Below are 23417 nucleotides of genomic sequence, written 5' to 3' on the forward strand. Positions count from 1 at the left end.
TGTCCTTCTTGAAAACAGGAGCAACTTTTTTTTTTTTTTCTTTTTTTTCCTGTGATGAGGAACTTCCTGCAGTTGACATGGCCTTTCAAAGATAAATAAGATTTGCCTTACAATGCCATCAGCCAGCTCCCTCAAAACTTTTGGGTACTTCCTTTGTGGTCCCATGAGCCTAAATGCTCTATAGCCTGATTCTTCTCCACTGAGTTTTCCTTGATCTGGACTTTCCCACAGGTCTCAGGGACATGGGATTCCTGAAAACCAGTCTCATCAGCAAAGACAGATGTGAAGGAGTCACTGAGTGACTTGGCATTTTTCCATGCTTTTTGTCGACTTCTCTTTAACCTCATGGCATTGCCTTGCAAAAGTCACCATATGTGAGCACCACAGCTTTCAGTCCCTGAGTGTCACCAGAACGGAATAAACATGGTTACCTATGACAGGAGCTACACTACTGCACCACAGACTGCCATTCAGATATACACTAAGTGTGTACATGCTAGAGCACTGTATTTTGTAACAAAGCAGATATCTTCCTCCATTTCTCTACTCAATTGTATAATATCTTTTACTTGACTTCTGCTGATAGAAGTGGAATAGTATAAGAATTCATTAAACCTAAATACTGCCAGCAAAACCAGTCACATTCTCTTGATCCTCAGAGTTTTCTGGAAAGAGTTTTGTTGGCGAGATATCACCACTCAATTTTTTTCTGATCATTTACATTTTTTTATAAATATCAGAAGTGTAATGCAAGATTTTCAATCAAATGAGAACAGAAGATCTTATCAGAGGATCACAGAGGGCAGCATTTGATCATGCTAAATGTCCAACTTTCTCTTAAAGTCAATCTGCTAATGATGGGGTTTCTAAATATGCATAGGACACACAAGCCAAATGAAGTAGATAAGAAAAAGATAACTAACTGACCACTGAGATTTGGAATTATTTTATTCTTTTTTTATGGACATTTTTCTACAGCTGATATTATTCCAGTGTGGAGGGGGCATATATGTATTGTACATCTTAAGGAAAGGTGCACTTTAAAGAAGGCACACAACATCACTTTTTCCAATGAAACATTTCACATGCACCATCCTATATGATTTTTCTAATCAAATAGTTAATTTAAAATGAAAGCAGTAAACTTATATGAAGTATAGCCAAGGTTTGAGAACATAGTTTAAAACTCTTCAAAAGCAATGGAAAAAATTAATCTGAATTTACTGCCTAAATTCTAAAAAGAGCTGATATCACTTCTAAGAAATCAAGCAAAATATACTTTATAATGAAATTCTTTTTTCCCCTTCATTTTTCTTTTGTCACTTCTAGTGCAACAAGGTATAGTAACAGTCCAGATGTCTTTCAGGTGCATCCAAGATAATCAAAGCAGTTTTTGAGTGATAAGGAGAATGTCTGTTTCTTGAAAGGACTCAGGAAAAAAAAAAACTAAACCAAAACCAGGTAGCTAATGCTCAGATCCACCAGAAAGCAGATGCCTGGTATTCTGAAAAACAGCTGAGATACTGCTTCTGTTCCCTGCAGCCCCCCTCCACCTGCTTCCCCAGAGGGTCTGCTGCTGCTGCCCATCAATGGAACCCTCCAACACACTGCCTTCTTGAACAGCCCTGACATTATAATATGTCATACACCTCCTGTGATTTCACGGCTTTTAGCACTTATAAAACATCCTCACCACTCATCTGCTCACCTTACCCACAAGAAACTTGAATATACTGGATATTCCCCTGAATTTGCTGTGGCATAATTGTTCCTGTATCAAATGTGACTGTGACCTTGATGCTGTCTGGTTATGGAATGAATCTATTCTCTGTCAGCTGCAAGGAGGATGAATCCATCTCAACATGTGGAGAAGTCCCCAGGTTGAGTAGAGAGTGTTGAAAGCTGTACACTGAGCCCCATCCATCTGCTGACTGCAGCGTTTGCTGAATATTCTGCAGTATTGATAACACCCCAAAGGTTCCTTCATTTGACAGCTTCTTGAGAAAATTTACTTGTATTCTGGCCCTGGAGAGTGTTCTAGCTGCAACTAATAATATCTGTATTTTCACATCCATCACAACTCTGCCTTTTTGGTGTATGGTTTCCAGGCTGCAGCTGGTAGCCCTTTTTCCTTCATGTTAATTTCAGCCATATGGCTAAAATGCCCTTAGTGGGAATACTATAATGATACAAGAGGATTAAAATCATACCTGTGCACTTGCCAATTTTCTTTGGTATGTGTATTTATTCAGGGATACTGTAAGGCAAACTAAAATAGAGTGCGCGCATAGAAAACTGAGGCAAAGACGAGATATGTGGAAGCAAAAATGAGAGATAACGAAGCAGAACTGCCCCATGGAATGACAGTGAAAATATCGGCAAGATATTTACAGATCTGTGAAGAATCTTGTGTCTTTATGTGTAATATTTTTGGCCTACCTTCTGATTTTCGCCCATGTGTCAATGGAAGGACTCTCTTCCCACCATCTTGGATGGTTTATTTCATCCCATATACGGCAGAGAAAGGTGAACTAAAATGCCCTTCTCCCCTTACCACAGAGGACAAGATAAGCATCAGGACTATTTGAAAACACTAAAATCCATCCTGCTTGAGTGTAGGGATAGAACAAGGATCCAGGAACAGGACCAAGGGGCAAAGTGAAGAGGCAGTTGTCTCACCAGGAACTAAACATCCCTTCATCTGTGGAATGGGCATTTCGTGTATGAGCTTAAACAAGGGAGGGGATCAAAATGTGAGAGCAGGACAAACCCAGATGTTGACCTGAGCACTGGTAACAGATCCCAGGACAGCAGAGGAGGGTAACAGAGCTTGCTGGAGATGTTTTTTAATTGCCAGTTCTGGAGGCAGCTGGGCTTCTAGCAACCATTTCTTGTTCAAGCAAACTGAGTAGCCTCCAACATCCAGCACTGTCATCATAAGACTTAAAACAGAGATAACCCCTACAGTGGGCCTGCTTTTGCAGCTGCACTGCTAAAAGCACCTGAATTACAACCTCAAGAGCTTGCCAATGCATCTCTTTATGGCCCTGCAGGCACACTCCTGTAAGTCAGACAGCAAGGCTGAACTACTGCTGGGACACCTCAGCTGGCCATGGTCATTAGGCAGGAGCATGTTGTTCATCATCCTCGATTCCTCCTGGTTCAGAGTGAGGCAGGCAAAGTAAGGACTAGAGAAGTGTTATCAAAGGCAGTTCAGCCAGTCCTTTGGCCAGGGACCATGGATATTTGGCCAGGGAAAGGCAGTTTTGATGCACCAGAAAAGTTCCTCTGAGCCATGGGGATCCTCCCACTACTTCAAAGCAGTGCGACTTGCACGCTTGTTTTCAAGGATCTGTATAATGCATAGTCCAACCCCTGATGAGAAAACCCACATGATTTAACAAGTTTGCTTAAGGTTCTGGTAGGAAAGCAGGAGGTAGACCACAGGTAGTCTTTATTGTAAGTACCTAGGTAAGCCTTCTCCTCTCTTTCCTTCTCATTCTGCCTTTGGGCAAAACCAATGTTTTCCTCATTTTAAACATCATCATCTCATTAGAGTGGTAACAGCAAGGGAAAAGCAACAGTCACAGCAGGCAAAATTGATGACTCCAGGACAACATAGTTACCCTAAGGCTTACAAATGAAGGTGACATTTCTTGTTGGGGAGTGATGCCTTTCATTTGTGAGGTTGTCTTCCTATGGGATTTCCATGGAGTGAATCATCCTGAGTCCCTAAGTATAATCATGCCCAGTAAACAGATAATTCCTTCTTCTTTAGAATTATTCACCACAATCCAATATATGATGGAATTGTTATAATTTTATCATTCATTTATGACAATTCTATCCACTGAACAGATAAACAAAAAAATCCTCCAAACACCGAAAGAAAACCAGCAAGAGCAGAGATCTCAGGAACCTTTGAAATGCAGTAATTGTGTGGTACTTTACACTAATATAATTTGCTGGAAAAATGAAATAAAACAAAATTATTGTTCTGCTTCATCAAGCTAAAACCAACACCCTCTTAAAGTTCGTCTGTCATATAAAATAACTTAGCTTGCTGAGAATGCCATATCTCCTGGAAGGAATGTGACAACAATTTTGGGTTCTTACTGTTGCATCTGAGACTCAGAATCATATTCTGTGATATCAGTATAAATTTATGATCAACAGAATAAGGCTAAGAACCACAAAGACACTTACAGAGCCAGAGCAAGACCTACAGAGATGTTCAGATGTCTAGATCCTTTTTAGGACTCTCATTCCCACTGGTATCACTGAGCCCAAATACTACCAAGTATCTGAGGAATGTACCTGAGCAGTATCACTTCTGACAATGACATTTACAGACTGGAGGAGACACAACACGCCCTACCCAAAACAGAAGAGGTGAGAGATAGAGGCAACACTGAATGGAATCAGCAGAAAAACATTACAAATAGAGGAAAGTAAATTTTTTTCCCAATTTAAGCTGCGTATTTCCAGAAATACACATGTAGGCACACACAGAAATACAAATAAACAAAATGGCATCAAGATTTAAGCTGTTTCCCTTCACTTGGTTAACTTGAGGAAACATCTGAGAAAAAAATCCAGCCTTCTGAAATGACCTGGATATAAAAAGGGCACGTCCCATTCCAAAACTGAAAGCTCTTCTTCAGCAAAATACCTCTGAGGAATCAAAACACAAATACTCCAGTGATTGTCAGATCCAGGTGATTACAGAATGAGTCACAGAAAGAAAATATCTCTGGAGTAAGTACAGCTAAAGCCATCTATATATATATACATTGACACAGTGTGAGGTCAAACAGTGAGTAATCAATTTCTGAAGTGGTACGTGACTTTTCAGCTGTTGGACTGTTACTGAATGTAGCAGGAGCCATGCCAGTAAAATCCTATCAACATTTCATGGAGCAGAATCCCTGCTAATATGCACCTTTTTGGTGGCTTAATGCACTTGTGAAAATTTTTGGATTGGCATGCTTCACATTCAGTGAATACCTTTGTCCACAGACCCAGCTCTGGAAGGTAAGTCTCACATTACAAAACCTCTTCAGTTCCACATTTGGCATTGCCAGATAGTCCATATAATGTGTTCATTCTTCCCTGCCTTTTTCTGCTGAGGCTGATAACAGAAACATATATTACTGTCAGCTCTGGGGTGCAGTGGGATATTTCCACATAGGTTATCTAACAGACAGGACATAAGAACAATTTTCAGGAACTATTTTATTTCACTCCACAAACCAGGAGCTCAGAAATGAAAAGCCCTTTAAAACAGTTGACATCGTCCTGATTTGCACCGCTAACGTGAGCTAGTCTATGAAGAATATATAGCAATAGCAGTCACAATGGATTGTGCAAATGCACTGGAGCTGGCTTTCATGTAGGTAGAGGGCTGCTACCAAGGTAGTCATGGCAGGCTGGAATTCACTGGAGGCCATTAACCTCAGGTGTTATACCGTGTGCTGAGCTCTCTATCATCTCTGTGTGGCACAGAGCACTTCTGAGCAAATTACTTGAAAGCTAACTCAGATATTTCTACACAAACCTCAGTCACACTTGTGAGTGTAGCCAGTCCCAGAGCTAAAGCCTTCCATGTGCAAATGAGTCTGTGGAAATAAATTTAAGAAACAGTGAATCAGAAATCTTACATCTGGAAACTTCCCATTGGAACTACAATCCTACAGTGTAAAGTTACTTAGTACTCATGTAAAATTTGCAAATATTCAAATAAGTGCTTTGATTCTTCATGTGTCCATCAAAACTACATTTTTTTTTTTTTCTGAGCTCTCCACTCTTCTTTGAAATCTTTCCATTGCAAATCATGATAAGCACCTCACTGCAAAGCAACTCTTTCTGAAGTCTTCCTTCTTCCAATGAGATAGAGCACAGGGCAGTATTTGGGGAAATTGAAGTGTTTGCTTTTCTTATTCCATGAAAAGATCCAGGCACCTACTTCTTATCACAAAACAATGCTCACTGAAGTGAGCAAATGGGAAGATAGAGGCTCTCAGCATCACTGGGAGCAGGTAGCAGATGCTCTTCACACCTGATTCTGAGAAACTGCTTGGTTGTTTTGCATTAATGAAGACAGAGATCTTTGCTGCTGATTGGCATAACGTGTGCAGATGTCTGGGACATTCCTGAATGTGGTTAAACAAAAGATGATATTACAGGTCTAGCCATGAGATCTGCACTCCTGTGTAGAGTCAGTCAAACTCCTCCTGGGTAATCTTATTTTTAATAATTTTTACAAATTCAGTATAGCCAAGTCATCTAAGACACTGCATGGAACCACAAGATAGAAAATGTTCACTGAGAAGAGAAGGCAGGAGGGAACATCTACTTAATGAAAAAAGAAAAGTATTATTAATAATATTGAAATTAGGTCAACCCATCTAGGCTTCTATTTTCAGTCAGAATGAACTGCTTCATTCTGCTCAGCATATTCACCTCAAAACATTTAATAATAATAATAATTATAATTTTTTAAAAAGGTAATTTGTTCTTTTCTCTCTAAATATTTATTACTTTTTTCCTTCTCTGTGTTTCTGATCTTGTGTTACAGAAATTAATGGAAGCTCAGTTATAAGCATAAATAAGTGCAGTCTCAAATATGGGGCTTGGTCAATAGTTCTCACTGTGACCACACAGAGGCTTCAGAATTAGTTTTAATTCCTTTTTTTGTTTGTTTTTGTTTTTGTGTTTGTTGTTTGTTTGTTTGTTTTTGGTTTTGGTTTTGGTTTTGGTTTGGTTTGATTTGGTTTGGGGTTTTTTTTGTGGGTTTTTTTTTTTTTGGTTGGTTGGTTGGTTGGGGGTTTTTTGGTTTTGCTTTTTGGTTTTTTTTTTTGTTCCTCTGAGTTCAGACATTTGCTTTATTTCACAATTCTGCCAACTTTTCCTTTAATGTCTCCATAATGTCCTTTGTTTCACTGTCAGAAGGCGTATGCAGGACTTGAAGGATAAGAGCAGTTTGGGTGGCTAACATTACTGAGCAGACATTGATTTATGGCTGCTAGAGAATTATACACCAAATGATACATGGGACACAGATGAACAATGGGATTTAAACAAACGGAATGGCTCAGGTATAGGGACAAATGACAACAGAAACAGTCAGGACCTGGGATGGGTGGCAATCTGCAACTGGTCAAAGGCACAAAGACCCATATACTTATGACATCTATCACTAAGAAAAAGCACATTTTCCTTTTATTTTCATACCTTTCCCATATTTTACTTCCTTGTAGTTCAACTCATTTCCATATAATCTGCACTGAATATGGCTTTGAAATTAATTCCTGCCTCTTGACTCTCAGCCTCAATGCTGCTATCAGCTGATCTGTTGCATGTTTAGCTCAGTGTTTTATCCCTCCCCTTCACATATCCCTCCTGCCTTTGGGAACCTCCTATATTGTTTCCTACATCCTGAATACCAAAAAGGATCTGTCTTCTAATTGCAAAACATCCTTAAGGCACTTCTTGAGTGTCTTTTACCAGAATTTTTCTCAGTCACCAGTTCTTCCTCTATATAAAATGTCTGGAAGAATGGAAGAGGGAATGAGAATTCTTCACCAGCCTAGAAAATAAGCATTTTATAAACTGACTGGCTTGGCTTTTTGTCAATACCAAACCAGCTCTGATGCGGGATGCTCACTGTGTTGCTATGAGGAGCATTACATGGCTTTCATACAGGCTCAGAGCTCTGCTGACATAAAGCCTTTTGCAGAGTCAGGGCACCAGGTATTTTTCTGGTTTCTATTAACAATAGTCATGTTGAGTAGGAGTCTTCTACAAAGTAATCCAAATGAGACTATATCCGCACTGAGAAGCTTATTAGCCTGAATTGAATCTGTCCCTAATAATTTATAACTTCGTTAATCAAAGTTTATTTTATTAAAAAAAAAAATAAAATAAAAGAATAGTTAAAATCTGGTTTTAACAGGTTGTGTGTCCTTTACCTCACACAAAACACACCTTGGAAGTGTAACAAAACCAATATTCTCAGAGGCATGGAGCCCAAAAGGTGCAAAATTATTCTCAGGAGTACAGAGCCAAAGAGCTGCAAAATTCTCCAGATGCTTATTTTTATGATGGCTCCTATTACCAGACTGACCAAAGGCTTCTAACATCTTAGACTGCTCAAATGTCATGAGATATCACTGTCTGGAAAAGAAAATTGTTGCAGTCTGAAACTCTTGTATGGAGTGGCCACATCTTCATTTTAGTTTGTCATGGCAGAAGGTATGTGCATGCATTTATGCAGATGTAACAGACTACATTCACTTCTGAGAAAAACACACACACACACATAAAACAAAAACAAAAAACAAACAAAACAAAGAAAAAAAAACCAACACACAAAACTAAAAACCAGGAGTCTTAACATACATTCCTAGTTTGGCCCCATGCATGTAATTTGCATGCATGTCTTCAACAACTGCTTTAAATTGCAGTGTGAGTTTATAGTAAAACCTGGCCAAAGCGTTACTGTTGTTTAGTTATTATTTAGGACTAATTCTTTATTAAACATGGTAAACAGCACAAAAAGAAATAACCATCCTGGTAAGACAGCTTTATAGCCTAAGATGAAGACAGCACACATTGGGAATGTAGTCATTAGAGTCAGTCCAACATAATGAGAATCGATCTGATAAATTTTAAACCTATGTTTTCCCTGACTAACTATGCTTGTTTAAGGAAAGCATTTAGCCTCTTCTCAGCCATATTTCCCCAAGTGCAAAAGTGAGGGAGATAATCCATAGTCATATTTCTGGGATGGCAAAAGAATGTGTTTGTTCATGCCGTGTATCAATTGAGTAACAGTTACTATTTTTTAAGGGAAAGTATCCACAATTCAGCTATTCACAGATGTGCCCAGTTGCTTCCACGCAGTCTTGGGCTTTAGACACACAGAAACACACAGTTAAGAGTTACTAGCTTTTGGAGAAGAGCATTGCACCACTACTGTGCTTCTTTGAACAGCCCACTGTTTACTATAGCCAAAAAAATCTCAGCTCCATGACAGGTAGAAGGAATCGCAATGTCTGATGCTTTGGTCCAAAACATCCAGGCCCTTGAGGAGAAATGCTAGGGCCCTTAAACAGTCCATGAGTAGAGCATGTTGCAGAGATTAATCAAATGATTACTCTAAATCATTTGCAATGGACTCTTCGGGGTCCTCCTGAAACCCTACTTTTCATCAGGGTGGAGGTACTTCATTCAGGATCCACTCCTCAGAGCATTCTCCACCAAGTCAACGCATACAAACTTAGTTTGAAAAATCAGTCAAGAATCTCAGTCTTTCCTTCTAAAGCACAGCCAGTTTTGCAGCAAATAACAAAACATTGAGAGTTTCCAGAAAAAAGAAAAAAAAAAAAAGTCTTTTCTGGGATCTTCTATGATTGCCTCAGATTGAAGGTATGCAAATTTTCAACTCCTATGCTACAAGGTTATGGGCTCCTTGGAAAACAGGGTGAGATATCTATCAATGTCTCCTAAACAGAGGAGATGGGATTCATCCTAAAGGGCAGCTATGGTCAGTTTTAAAAATATTTGGTAGGTGTGGATAGCCTACTGAACCTAGCAAGTTGTGCAGCAAAGCACTTAGGATACAACATTTGGAGAAAGAGAAAGTGCACTCATGCACATTTGGGACAATTATCTAGAAGAGTGAGAGAAGTGTTTGCTCTCAGTTCTTGTTCTTACAATGTTTTCTGTAACAGTTATATCAGCTGCCCCTAAGCTGTAATGGCTACAAGTCACTTCTGTGAATCTCATCAAAATGGTCTAAGGTAAAGGTTCTCCCCCGGTCAGACAAGCAACTACATTGCAAGGTTGAAAAGCGGCGTTCACCTTGTATTTTTTCCCTGGCTTAGTGAAGTCTGAGCTCTTTGCTGCAAAATGGGCCACTCAGAACCATTTACAGTCCTTTGGCTCAGACACTGAACCCTTTAAGCTGAGGGGAAACCGGACCAAAAATCTTCTGTATATTGCAGAATAAAGCAGGTCACCCATAGACCCTACTTTGTGTTTGTGGTTTATTTTTATAAGTGGTCACAGATCCACCCTGAGAGGAACCCCTTTAGCTTTACACAGCAGGTGGATGGGAGATTTCCAGGGGAGATTGTTTGTTTGTGGACTTATGCTCCATCTAAGTCCTGGTTTAAAATATTCTTTCTCTTATGGGCTCATGAAGCCTTTCTGATTCCATTCTTCCCAGCTCCTGACATAAGGAGCATAGCTGAGGCATAAGGAGCAATCAGTGTGCCTTCATGCCCTTGCAATACTTGAGGATTGTTGGTAGTTGGCACAGTTCAGATAAGCCCGTAGGCTGCTCTAAGTTATCCCTCATAAGTGACTGAACACTTGGTGAACGGCACTTCTCTCTCATAAGCTTTCTAGAATCAGAGCCTTTATATTTCTGCACATTTTTGCTTTTGACCATGGACTTGGTGTTAATGACATTGGTGGGTCACTGTTCAAGGCAGACACTGTGTACCCTTAATCTTAAAGCTGTATCAGATCCCATTCATCCCCGTCTCCATCATTTGGGGGGGTTCTTCTCTACAGACTCTTAGAATCATTCATTTCTATAAAACATTGTGAAATGCCTATTTGGAAGCTGAACCATCTAATATACATTTTCTGATGACTTAATCAGAGATTTATATTCATATTTCCGGAGGGGAAAAAAAAATATAACAAGTCTGTGTAATAAAACTGCGCATTTCTGCTTTATGTATACATAATCCTAGTTACTATATCACTGCATGTAACAGATTTGCAGTTTATAAATTAGTATATTTATAGTAAATTAAGTGTACATGTTTTCATACATTCTATATACAAATTGAATATTTTCTAAAACAGCCAAAATACAAGATGCTTAATGTGAGTGACCCTAGGGCATTGATTTCAACTGTACAGAAAAATTAAATCTAAACATGATACTGGATGTGATGAAAACAATACCATTAAACTAGAACACAATCAGAACAACAGTGTTTCCTGTTTTGACATCAAAGGTCTTCAGCTCTACTTTGACATTTGTTTTTCATAAATTCCCTTAGTAGTTTATGCAGCAGCAGATGAATATTCCATAACAGCCAAATCCATTGATATATCTTAATTAAATCACTGGTTCTGAATAAAGGCAACAGACGAATATGATATGGATCACTGTGGCTAACCTTTTAAATCAAAAAGAAGTGCAGGGACAGATCCTCAGCTGGGATACTAAGTGGCACTGGTTGGCTTGTACTTACAGTGCTGCATGCTCACAGCACTTCTGACTGGCTTTGCAGGGATCTGCCTGCAGGAAGCTCAGAAAAAGATCCAGGGAACGAGCAAACAGCTAAGCAGCGTAGATAATCGGGGGGCCTGCTTGAGCTTGTTGTCTGGACCTATTTGTCTAGAAGCCCAGACATAACCTAGCTAACCATGAAACTCTCCCAGCTTATTCATATTCTGGAAAAGAACCTGAAATTAGAGAAAGAAGGGAAGAAGGACAAGTTCTATATCTCTCTTTACCAGTGATTTTAAAATAAACACAATTAAAAGGTTCCTTGCATAATTGCAGTGAAAATGTTTCTGCATGAAAATGTGCATACCTAGGGCAAGGGCTGAACTTCATTTCCTTAGCTACCTTTTTCTAGAGGTTGAAGAAAAGGAAAACAAAACCAAATGAACTCGATATCCTGCGGGTAAGGATCCTCGTGCAGCATCTAACTGCAGTGAGATGCATGTACACAGCTTTGTCTGAAAACAGCATAAAGTTGTAGATGTGTTTCAAGGTAGAAAATAAATCAGAAGCATACCTCCATGACAATGGATGCTTGCACATCTCAAGCAGCCTATACTTAGGGAGTACAATGACCTGACCACATCCAAAAACGTCCTTCCTCCTACAATGATTCTTCAGCCTGTGCCCTCCAATGGGAATGCACCAATAGCTGTCATGTCTGGATGGAATTTGAGTCTCTGTGGGACGCAGCCCTTTGAGGATCAAACTGTGTGGAAAACAACTCATGGCCAGTACCTGTTAAGAACTGTAGTCCAGCTTTGGTTGTTAATCACTGGAGAAGAAACCTTTGCAACTCTTCAGCCTAGCTTAAGTATATTTTCCAACTTTTATATGTATTTATAGGTCGTTTTTCCAACTGCTATTTGTTGTGAAGTTTCATGTCTACATAAGGTTTACTTCTGCAGACGGTGCCTCTACTTAGCACATACATGCAAGCTGCTTTTGTTTCTTAAGCCTGGTGCCATTAATTTCACCCTTGAATATCATTCAGTGGTTTCCATTCAAGCTTTTTTAAGCATTTCATTACTGGTCAATTCAGGGGCATAGTAAGTAAGCAATGGACCTGAACATATGGGAAAAACTGACCTTTGCTGCCAAGGAGCTAAAGTATTAAAGTACATAAGCCATTTCCTGTAACAGTTGTCAAGCTAATTTTTAGTAAATTACGTAACCCATGTGTTTATTGTTCGGATATAAACCCACTGACTCAGCATGAAAATGGCGACATACTGCTTTACAACTGTCTTTTACAACTACAGCCACTACATCCCCAAACTGCATCCCTCTAACAAGACTTCTCTGAGTCTAGAAGCAGCAGCATTTGAGCAAGCTAATTCACACTTCATTGCACCATCCAGTGATGAGAGTAACGTTAATGGGCACTGTTGCTGCACGGCTCTATGTAACTCCATAAAAATCAGAATATCCTTTAGCAAATAAGGACTTAATGGGTAAGAATGTATTTAAACCACAGAATTAAACTCAATACGAAAGAAAATCACTATCACCTTCATTGTAAATGTTTTCCATACCAGAAGATAACACAATTCTGGAGTTCTTGGTGACAAACTCCCCTTCTCCCCACTCAGTGCATGACGGCCAGAATATACCAAAAATATTTGGCATAAAAGACACAGTAGTGCCTATAAATCAATAGTTTTATCTATCTGATATAATCTAGCTTGTGTTTAGATTTGAAGTGGTTTTAGAAGATGGTGTGAAAAAGTGGAAATAATTTAGTAGCCTCTGAAGGTCAGCACCTGCTAGAAAATTTTAAATTCAAGTTGACTTTCCATTAGCACCACATCTCATGCTGTGATTAGATTGCATATTGATCCTTTGTATCATGGCATTGCACAGGGTGCTCTTGAGGGAGCCTGAGATGAATATGTACTAATCTAAGTTACCACTTCACCATCCCTGGTTTCTACCAGTGAGAAAGCACATTCTTGGCTAGCTTTATAACACAGGTGCCCTATTCTGCTATTTCTGGTTTTCTCAATGAACACAAAGAAGCAGGGGAGAAAGTACATCACTCTGATTTGTTGTTGTTGTTGTTTACTATAAAAATATAATATTAATATTAATCAGGTAAAATGTACATCATGCAGGTTTCATTTTTTATTATTTTACAGAAACCATGCTCAATTGATTTTACAATTGAAGAAGAAACAGCAAATCAACTCATAGGACCACAAGTGTATGTTTGCTGTCAACACAGAGACTATCAGGGACTTCAATTAGTATTAGATTGCAGTCTTCACATTTACATTTAAAAGTATTCTACTCTATGTCCTTACACAAATTATTAGCCAATTCAAATTCAATAGAAGATGAGTGTGAGACGAAAAAAAGTATGCATTAAGTATCTGACAGACAGTGATTAAAGGAGGGCAATTCTGAGAGCTGTCACTCTGCCACTTCTCTCTGGCTGTTCATCAGAGGGACAGTCCCTCTCAGTGCTTCGTCATTTTGTATCTGATCACTTGGTGTGTCAAGAAGAGCCAGAAATCTGCTCCTCTGCTTTCAGATGATTTCAAATGTTTGTGTAAGACAGAAATATATAAAAAAAGAAAGGATCCTAAAAAAAAAAAAAAAAAAAAAAAAAACCACCAAAACACCAAAACTGTTGTTGATGTCTAAAGTTTTTAATATTCACCTGCTGCTCTCCCACTATCTTCCTGAATTTTCTAATTCACAAAAGCAAGTTAGGGAGAAGCAGTAACTAATGATGAAATGTTTTATCTGCATAAAACACCTTGTTCCAGTAAGCAGAATTTCCCCTCTCTTTAGAATGCGTAGCCTTTATTCCACAAATTAAACAAAGAGCTGCTGTTTTCCAGTAATTCAGACTAGTCATAAAAGCATATATAATTATGGCATAATCAGTAGTATAAGATAAATGGGTTCTACTCTGTTGCCTTTCCATGAAATCAGACTTTTCTGACATTTTAAAATGCCTACGGTGGACTCAGAGAAAACAATCTAACTGGTCTAAAGCAGAAAAGCTAGACAACTGTATGAGTAATGGCATAACTATCTTGATCCATGACATCTTTTGTGAAACAGAGGAAATGAATATTAACCCCAGATTACATGCAAAGCCAGGCAGCAGGTCCCTAATTTAAACTACTGTTCCTGCAGACCTCTTTTGTGCTTAAAAATTCTTGCATCAAAATATATAAAGTGTTACAAATTGAGTAATCATTCCACATTTCAGACATCCATCTATTTATATGATTTAAAATATCAGTGTTGTACAACAGCCCAAATAGATCTCAAATAGACTAATGAATGTTAGAAACTGAAACAATTTGTACTATAGTCACAATAGACTCAGCATAAAAATATTTTTATATAACTTGACTCCATGGAAGATAAATTTATTTTGACCTCTTTGCAGCTGTACTTCTTATTCTTAATAGGAAAAGAAATATGCAATAGAAAACAATAAGAATTTTCAATTGTTTTTTTTAAGTGAACAAGACTTGGGTGCCTCAGTGTGCATCATGCTGACAAACAAAAATGGTTATCAGCTGGCAAGGTTTTGACAGGTGATGTAAAGTTCAAAACTGCATCACTTCACTCTCTAGTTCTGAACTCTGAGATACAAAACACTCTTCGAATGAACATAGCAAAGAACAAGAAAGCCTTCCAGACCCCTCACCAGAAGACTGAGAACTCCAGGAGAGCTTGGAGGTATGAAGTCATGAAAAAAACTCTGAAGATCTATTTGTCCATTCAAACTGCTGCAAAGTACCATCCTGCTCTGGAAAGTAACTTCATGAAACAAAAATAAAAATTAAGAAATGGCAGATTCTTTGCCATTAAGGGTTCATAGGTGAACCCAGCTTCACCTTGGGAACCAAGCAAACCATGTGACTTGGACAGGAGCAGTGTCTGTTAAACAGCTCAGCACGGACCATACTACATAGTGCACTCCACACCTGCTCTACCTGCCTGAACATCAGGGCAGCAAAGCTGTGAATATATCTCCTCCTGTGTTTTTCATTAAATGTTTTTAGACACATACTGGGGAAAAATAAAGAGCTGTCTTTAAGTTGTCCTGTGTACAGGGACTGCTACTATTCCTGGTTTTATCTAAGCTGTAAGAGATGAAGCAGAAGTCTTCTTTTAGTGCCTGAACCATATAAAGGGCAGGAATAAGTTCTTAATGGTTGCTACCTTACTCAGTTTATCAAAGTCTGCTTTCATTTATATTCTCTAAAAATTCTCTTATACTCAGGCAAATCCACAAAAGAAATGTGAGAACTTAATACAACATTACTTACTACAAGCTGATGTGGACTCCCATTCAGGAACTCGATAAGCACTTTGAAAACTGTTCTGAAATTAAAACTTAGGACTTCCCTGACTTGAGGTTTTTAACTTGTCAGTTTTCAAGCCTTGAATCTGAAAGCCGTACTAGGTTCTTCCTCACTCAGGCATTGGAAGCAGTCAAAAAAGGCACTTTGTTCTGAATCTTATAATTCGCACATGTGGAACAGAGAGCAGAAACTGATCTTTGATCTAAATTTAAACACTTTTCTCATTGGCATGCAAACTTCTTTCCTAGCAGGTCATTCACTGGCAAGGAAATTATTGTTTTTTCCAGTTGTTATCAGCTTTCACTGCACTGCTAACAAGGTTCAATACAAGAAAACATGCATTTCAGTGACCAAAGCCAAGAGATGAGTGTAAATGTACATTGGCATCAGATTTGCTATCAATTTTCAAAGTAAAATCATATTCTGAGCTTTAAATTGGCACAGAAGAGCCAGTTTTGGTGGAATTGCAGGGCTCTTTGGAAGTGTTAAATATTTGCAACCAAAACTTCTCTGCCAAGTCCCTTTATTCAAAGCCATAAGACATTCTCTGCTCACTGCCACAGGGATTTACAGGAGTACAGCAGGGAAACTTGTGAATAGTAATGCTTGTGAAAGAAGTCTCCAGTCCACAGCCTTCTTCGTGTTGGAATGGCACTCCTCAACTCAGTCCAAATTTTGGAAGAAAAGGGGGGAGGAGACGGGTCATGCAGGTGATAAACAGAATATGGATTTTATATTTTCTAGGTATCCCTAGAAACTGGTTCTTATCATTCAGTCAGCATTCAATGGCTAAAATTTGCTGTGTGCATACCTTTATTACTATATCCCTACTTTGGGGAAGAAGGTTTTACTTCAAGTTGAACAAAACACAGACCTTTTCTTCAGACACTACTATAAAGAAGACAATGGTTCAGTATGCAACTGTTAAAGATATTGTCTTCAGAGCTTGAAAATTTCAGGAACAAGACTTCTCAATAGTTTTTAGTGTGGAACCTGGAATCCTGTTTACTACATTGAACTAGTAAGGTCTTCATAAGCAGCCTCTGACAGCTAAACATTATTGTCATGTGAAAAGAAGGTTTTCAAGCTTTGGACCCTTATTACCTACACTACTCTTCCAGACCCCATGGATCAAGTTATATATGTGACACTATCACACTGGAAAACTAAGTTATTGAAAAGAGAATCAGAACCCAGAGGTAAACCCCTGAAATCTATAATTTGCCCCAAACATAATTGAATAATCAACCAGAAGACTTAAAAAACTTACCTTTAAAATTTGGTCTGATTCTAGCATCATACCCCGACGTCCTTCCCATCAATTTGTCCAAAAAATCTGAAGGAGACAGGGTCTGTGAGGGGGATTTTCCAGATCTTGAATCATGTTCTTTACAGAAAGTCGTCCTAAACAAATTATTAGCCACCATTAGCTAATATTTCGCTTGTATCATATTCAAGTCATGGAGAAATTATAGCACTAAATAAATTGTCTCAATTCAGTGAATGTAATAATAGAGCAATATAGTCTATTATTCAACTGAAAACTTTATTCCATAAATAAAAATTAACTTAAGGTAGTGTACATGGCCACAATTAGTTATTTAGAAAAATCCTCAGCTTTAAAAAAAAAAAAAATTCATTGCAGCCTTAAGGCTTTAGAAGATTCAATTTACTCTTTATCTTAACGTGTAGAGCAATCTCATAGGGACTTTGATACTTTACTTCATTTCACTGCTTTAACTACATGTATGCCATTAAAACTACATGTTAACACTAATTTAAGGTGGTCCTAAACTTCCAAACAACAGCTGGCAACACTCACCAAGCAAAGTGGAAAAATATTAGTTTTGTTAATGTCAGGAAGGATAGAGATGAAAAAAAAAAGTTTTTTACAGATGCTACTGAAAAAAGATTTAAATCACAATAATGAATTTCTGGATTCTTCCCCAGCATGACAACGGTGTTCCAGAGTCAGTCACATCTGATGTTCTGATTTTTTTACCAATGGACATTGAGTAATAAAATTCATTAGTATTACCACCAGCTGGTATTTATATGTAAGCTCTTGGAACACATCTCCGTTTTCAGGATTTAAGAGCAAACTTCTGGTACCATATCATGCATATGAAATGCTTTGCACATAGCATATTACATATTTCAAGCACATTAAATATTGCAGAGAAAGATAATTTAGGAGTTCCCCATGATTGTTCCCTAAGGAAAAAGAAACTACAATGAAATGGTCATATTTCGTGTTTAGGGACACAGATTTCATCATAAAGCATTATCTTGATTCTTCAACAACCAATTTCATGGTATCTGTTTCAACATGATCTTTGAGCTATATGAGTAATTGAGTAATTCTATGACTGTGTCTTCTTAACCACTCTCTGTTTAAATATTTGCCCAAAGGGAACCACTCAGTTTCAGGAGTGTTTCATGGAGGTTTTATACAAGTATAAACAAATCGGATACACATGTGAGCATCTGAAATGTGAAGCAAATATCAAATCCTTTATCACTTTACAAGAGCACTAGAATTGTTAAAAGGCAAGGTGATAGTAAATTCTCATTGTATGATTTCCCACGTTTTTTCAGGTTACATTTACAGAGGGTGGTTGTTTCTTTTTGCTTTTGTGAATGACACGGTACCATTACAAAATATCTTTAATTTTTAATACATAATATGCTACATTCCCCACTTAAATACTAAAACCACTCAGTAAAGATAAAAAGAAAAAATGGAAAATTAATTCACTGTGCTTATTTGGGATGTTTCCGTACAAATTACTTCTGTTTTCATTTAGAGCCCACTAGCTATGAGTTGTGTTGTGATCACAGACTCATGAATATGAACACTATTTCACTCTGTCACTGTATATACACCTCATTGCTCATGTAAAAACACTTTATATGTGTACACGTAGGTACACAGCAGCATACGGTATAATTATGAATCTGATTAAAATGATGTTTTGGTTGATAAGACTGACCTGTTTGTTTTGTATCACAAAAATAAATAGTTGAAGCAAAAGATCATAAAAAGCTAAAATAAAAAAACCCACAATAATCATACGTACTGGTACTTTAAGTAAGCCCAATACCAGTCTCATCCAGGGTTTCCCCAAAATCAGAGGACTGGTTCTCTAGTCAAAAATAACTACAACCTTGACAAAACTGATTCAATCATTTCCATAGCTTGAAGAGGAGGGAACCAAGGCAACTTCCGAAACAACCTCTGGTGGGAGCAGAGAATTTGTGTTTTGGAAGTAAAACTGAAGAAAATCTTTTTAGCTATATTGATACTCAGTGAAAAAGCATGTCTTTGAATTAGAGAAATGGAAAATAAATCACCCAAATTTGAGATTTTGTGTGTGTGTGTGTTTGTTACCAAGCAACGAGTCTCTGAGTGTAAAAGGGATAGCCTATATAGAATGAACATTAAATACTCTCAAATATAGCAAATAAACTAGGTTAATGTGACGTAGCACGCTTATAGTTATGATTTCCACAGCCTTCTGACAAAAATCATCACATAGAGTCGTATCACCTACCTGAAGTTGTTTGTCTCTAAGAAAAATGCAAACAAGGTTGTCAAAATTTTCACTATCTGCCGGTTCATTCCTTCTGCTTTCTGTGATGATTTGGAAAATATCCCAGAAATTATTCCAGAGAGATGCAGGGAAAAAGTAAGCTGGTGCTGCCTAGATTCCCAAATTCAGCAATAATTTAGTTTTCTTGACAATCAGGAAGAGAAGGTCTGGATCTCTACAAACTGGGGGTAAAAAAGAAGTGTCAGTCCTTGGAATCATGGTCAGGTCAAGCCTAGGCTCATCTCCAGCAGCCAGCACAAAAGAGACAAAGCATCAGACCTGGTCGTTCCCCCACCAGGCTTTTGGTGATGGAGAAAAAAAAAAAAAAAAAAAAGAAGAAAAGGAAAAGAAGAGGAAACCCAACTACCCGAGAAGCATCATGCAAAAGGGAATAGCGCTGAGAGCAGTCTGTTGCCAATATGTTTTATTCCCCTTTCGCTCTGAAAATTAGTATTTATGGACGGTGATGGGGCTACTGGGTCGGTTCTGCTTGTCCCCTCTTTGGGCAGGGAGGTGTCGGCGCTGCCGGGGAGGGAGGGAAGGAGGGAGAGAGGGAGGGATGGAGGAGGGAGGGCCGGAGCGGGCGGGGGCCGCGGGGAACCCCAGCGCCTGTGCAGGAATGAGGCGGGCGGGAGCGCACCGCGCTAGAAATTCAGCGCTCGGACAGCTCCGCGCGCTCCAGCGCGCATGCGCCTGGCGAGTGCGCGCGTCTGTGTCCGTGTGTGCGCGCCCGGGGGGTGTCCGCGGGCTGCGGGGGCGGTTGTGAGGGGCTTGTGTGTGGGTGGGTGTGGGTGTGAGTGTCTCCGTGGGGTGTGTTTGCGGGCATGCAGGAGCGTGTATCCGCGTGGAAGGCGTGCGGTGTGTTTCTGCGAGTGGGGATGTGTGTATTTGGCGGGGGGTGTTTCTGCGCGGCGTGGTGGGGGGTGTACCTGTGCGTGTGGTGTGGCGCGTTTCTGAGCGGGGGGCGGTGTGTTTAGGGGGTAGGGGGGTGTTTGCGCGTGAGGGGGTGTCTGTGTGTGCTGGTACGTGCGTGGGATGGGTGGTGTATCTGCGTGCTGTGTTTGCGCGTGGGGGAGTGGCTGGGGAGGGGAGCGGTGTGAGGGGGTGTCTTGCGTGTGCGATGGCTCCATCTGTAGCATCACGCGTGTGGCTGTGGGAGGTGGGGGGGTGGCGGGGTGGGTGCGCACACGCCGACGGAGGCGCAGCCCCCGCCCGCCGGCGGGGACAGGGGCTGCTGCCGCCGCCCTCGGCCGGCGGCCGGCGGCCGCCCGCGGGACACTTTCCCGGCCACCGCCGCCTCCCGCCGGGCTAGCGGCCAGGAGGGCTGGGTGTCGTACCTCTCAAGGGAGGTGCCGCCTTCCCGCAGGTGTCTGTGGCGAGGCAGGGGGTGGCAGATCTCCCCCTCCTTCCTGGGGAGAGGGAGCAAGGAGCCCCTGCTGCTCTGCGGCTGGGGACTGCATGCAGAGAAGAATGCTGGCCCCCCTTTTGGGAGCTTCTCTGTTAAGACGGGTGGGCATGAGGGGGAGGAAAGAGTGGTCTACGGGGAGTTTGTAGAGAAACCACAGTGGGAGATAGCGTGGTTTCCAATTTTTACTTGTTTTTATTTCTTTTCTCCATGTGGTAGAGAAGAAGGTAACGGCAGGTAGCTTACTAGGGGATGTTTCCATCTGCAGATCCCGGCATGCAGGGAGGAGGTACTTCTCCTTTATCCGTGGGGAGCTGAAACAGGGGACGCAATTACCCAAGACCCTGCAGATGGCCAGTGATGGAGAAGGACTGAGGCCCAGCTTTGCCTTTCTCCAAAGTCCCAGTCCTGTGCTCTTCCCCCAATACTTCCCACGACTTCAGTTGCTCAGTTACAGGTTCTTATGTTAAAGCCAAGCTGTCACTAAGGTGTCATGTTGTTCAAGAGAAGGGAGTAACTTGCTCCTCTGAAGCACATATGGTGACTGATGAAAACTCTGCTCAACACACTACAACACTTAAAGCGTTTGGGTAACATGGTTTTAAATGGGCAGCTGGGGAAAATGCTTTTTTCCTCTGCTACCACCTTGATTTCCCTCCTTCCTGCCACTGGTTACTTTCTAGTTCTGTGTACTCTACAAAACTCTGAGAAGAAGATGGATGCTTCTCCATCAGTTTGGTTGCTTGTCATTGGAAAATCCTACATTTTGTGTAAATCAGAACCAAATCTGTTTCAACAATCTAGAAAACAATTTCTGCAAATATTTTGTCATTTTTACCCATTTTATATTCCCAAAATAAATTACTCTTCAGTTTTAGGTGTAGCTATATTCTCCCACCACAGAACCAGTCCACCTGAACACTGCTTCACTTCCACCAAAGTACTTGCACACACACATTTCTCTTATCCCCAGGTAAAAGCCCCACCACTTCATGACAGATACTCTTCTGATGTTTGTAATCACCTTCAAAAATTACTTTTGAAAAGTAGTAGTTCTATTCCCATGTTAGCAAGAGATCAAAGCCATTTACCGTTCCTTAACTGAAACTCTGTTGTTGCATTTTGTTTATTTTACTTTAAGACTGTGGGAAATGCCTGGAAAAATCTACCATACTAGCTATTCATAGGTGCAAAAGCTGGATTATACAATATCTTATGTACAAATAAATGAAATAACTGGAAAAAAAGCAGTCTAAACATCCAAATGTAAATTGGATCCTTTATTGCCTGGCCTGTTATTTCAGTAGGATAAAGGAAGGTCCAGCAGAAGAAAGGCCACATAATTTGTTTTCATTTAAACTATAAATGTTTAACAGTAGACATTGAGGGCTGATGCTGAATCACTGTACTGTAACATCCTCTAACCTCTTTAGAAGATTGGACCTCCTGCTAACATATTAAAGAAAAGAGGTTGTGTTACATATCCTACTGCAGTGACTTGTTCTGAGAAATAAAGCTCCTAAATCTAAATCTGAAATAGTTTTGAGTCGACAAAGATGTACTTTTCAAAATTTGTGCCTGTCCCCATCTAGATAGAAACCAAACAACACTGCTATATATTGTTACCTTGGGTTAAGATAAATCGAGAAATCAGAAAGCAACAGTTTCTATCAGTTGAGGGAAAAAACTATGTCTCTTTAACCTACACTGCCACCTGCTTAAAAGTGTGGGGAATCTCAGGACTGCTTGAAAAGTTCCTAATGCAGAAATCACTGAGTACAGTGGGTATGTTTCCAACGAGGCTGTTCACGTGGATTTTGTGACAGGGTATGCTTTTAAAGACCTAATAATGTTCATTAACCTTTTGGGGACAAGAAACTATCAACATTTCTGCAAGTTTTCTAACTAGAGAAAACCTACTTGAAATTCTGCTTTCCAAGATTTAACTGCTAAAGGCCATTTTCTGCCCTTCACGGCTCTTTGAAATGCTCAATAACTATATCTCTAAGCTAAACAAATGTTTCAGGAAGTTCTTCAAAATAACCTGTCCTCAATTGGGGTGGGGGTTGTAAAAACATGGTGAGGCATGTAGTAATGCATATTTAGACTATCTACTCCATCATTCCTTACACCTACAAATGCTCAGAGGCTTCAGTGGCATGTTACTCTACATGCTGGTTACATGGAAGTGCCAAACAAAACGTAATTATTAAGGGTTGAAGACAGTGTGTTATTGATATGAACTTAAGTAACAGCAGTGTTCGCACAAATATCTCTCCTCTTGACACTCTGAGGGCTCAAAGCAACCATTTTCTTTAATCAGAAGGTTCCAGGTCATGGTGAATGTATATGGGGGTTGGGGTGGGGTGGGGTAGATTTCAGGGGATCTTTCACCTCTTTTCCATTGTGTGAAAAAGTTCTTGCTTCCAGCCATTCTTGCAACATCGTCTCTCCTCACCCTCCTTCTATTTAAAAAGAAAAAAAAATTGTTTATAGTTGTTTTAAATACTGTAAGTCTGTAACTTGTCATTAATTCACAATTAAATAGTGTATATAAAGTGTATACTTGATGGTGATGGATGATTCACAGCACTGCAGACCATGGGGGACCATGTGGAAGCAGCGCACCTGCATATACAGGGTGCTTCCCAGTGTCCCCTTCCTGTGCGAGAGCCAGAGCAGCGAGCAGTGCAGCCATCGATCTGCAGCAGTTTCTGGATGAGCTGTGTAGATCAAGTTGCATGCATGCATTTTTTTCCAGTATCATTCATCTGTTA

General features: G+C 39.8%; 1 protein-coding gene across 9 annotated transcripts in view; it reads right to left on the reverse strand.

The window, feature by feature from the left end:
* The window catches only part of GLRA2 (glycine receptor alpha 2), a 127348-nt gene extending 107452 nt beyond the window's left edge, over nt 1-19896 (reverse strand). For 4 of the 9 annotated variants that reach the window (XM_005510778.3, XM_021298823.2, XM_021298824.2 and 1 more), the window contains exons 1-2: nt 19197-19502; nt 16913-17046 (exon numbers count right to left, since the gene is read on the reverse strand). In XM_005510778.3, the coding sequence (XP_005510835.1) occupies nt 16913-17046; nt 19197-19264 (202 nt within the window). In that variant the 5' untranslated portion in view covers nt 19265-19502. Of the gene's footprint in view, nt 1-16912; nt 17047-19196 lie in introns of those variants that run through there. The other 5 variants (XM_065072821.1, XM_021298825.2, XM_065072830.1 and 2 more) reach the window with 4 other exon arrangements.
* Nucleotides 19897-23417: the final 3521 nt, after the last annotated feature.

The sequence above is a fragment of the Columba livia genome, chromosome 1 (genome assembly GCF_036013475.1).
Source record: "Columba livia isolate bColLiv1 breed racing homer chromosome 1, bColLiv1.pat.W.v2, whole genome shotgun sequence".
NCBI lineage: Eukaryota > Metazoa > Chordata > Aves > Columbiformes > Columbidae > Columba > Columba livia.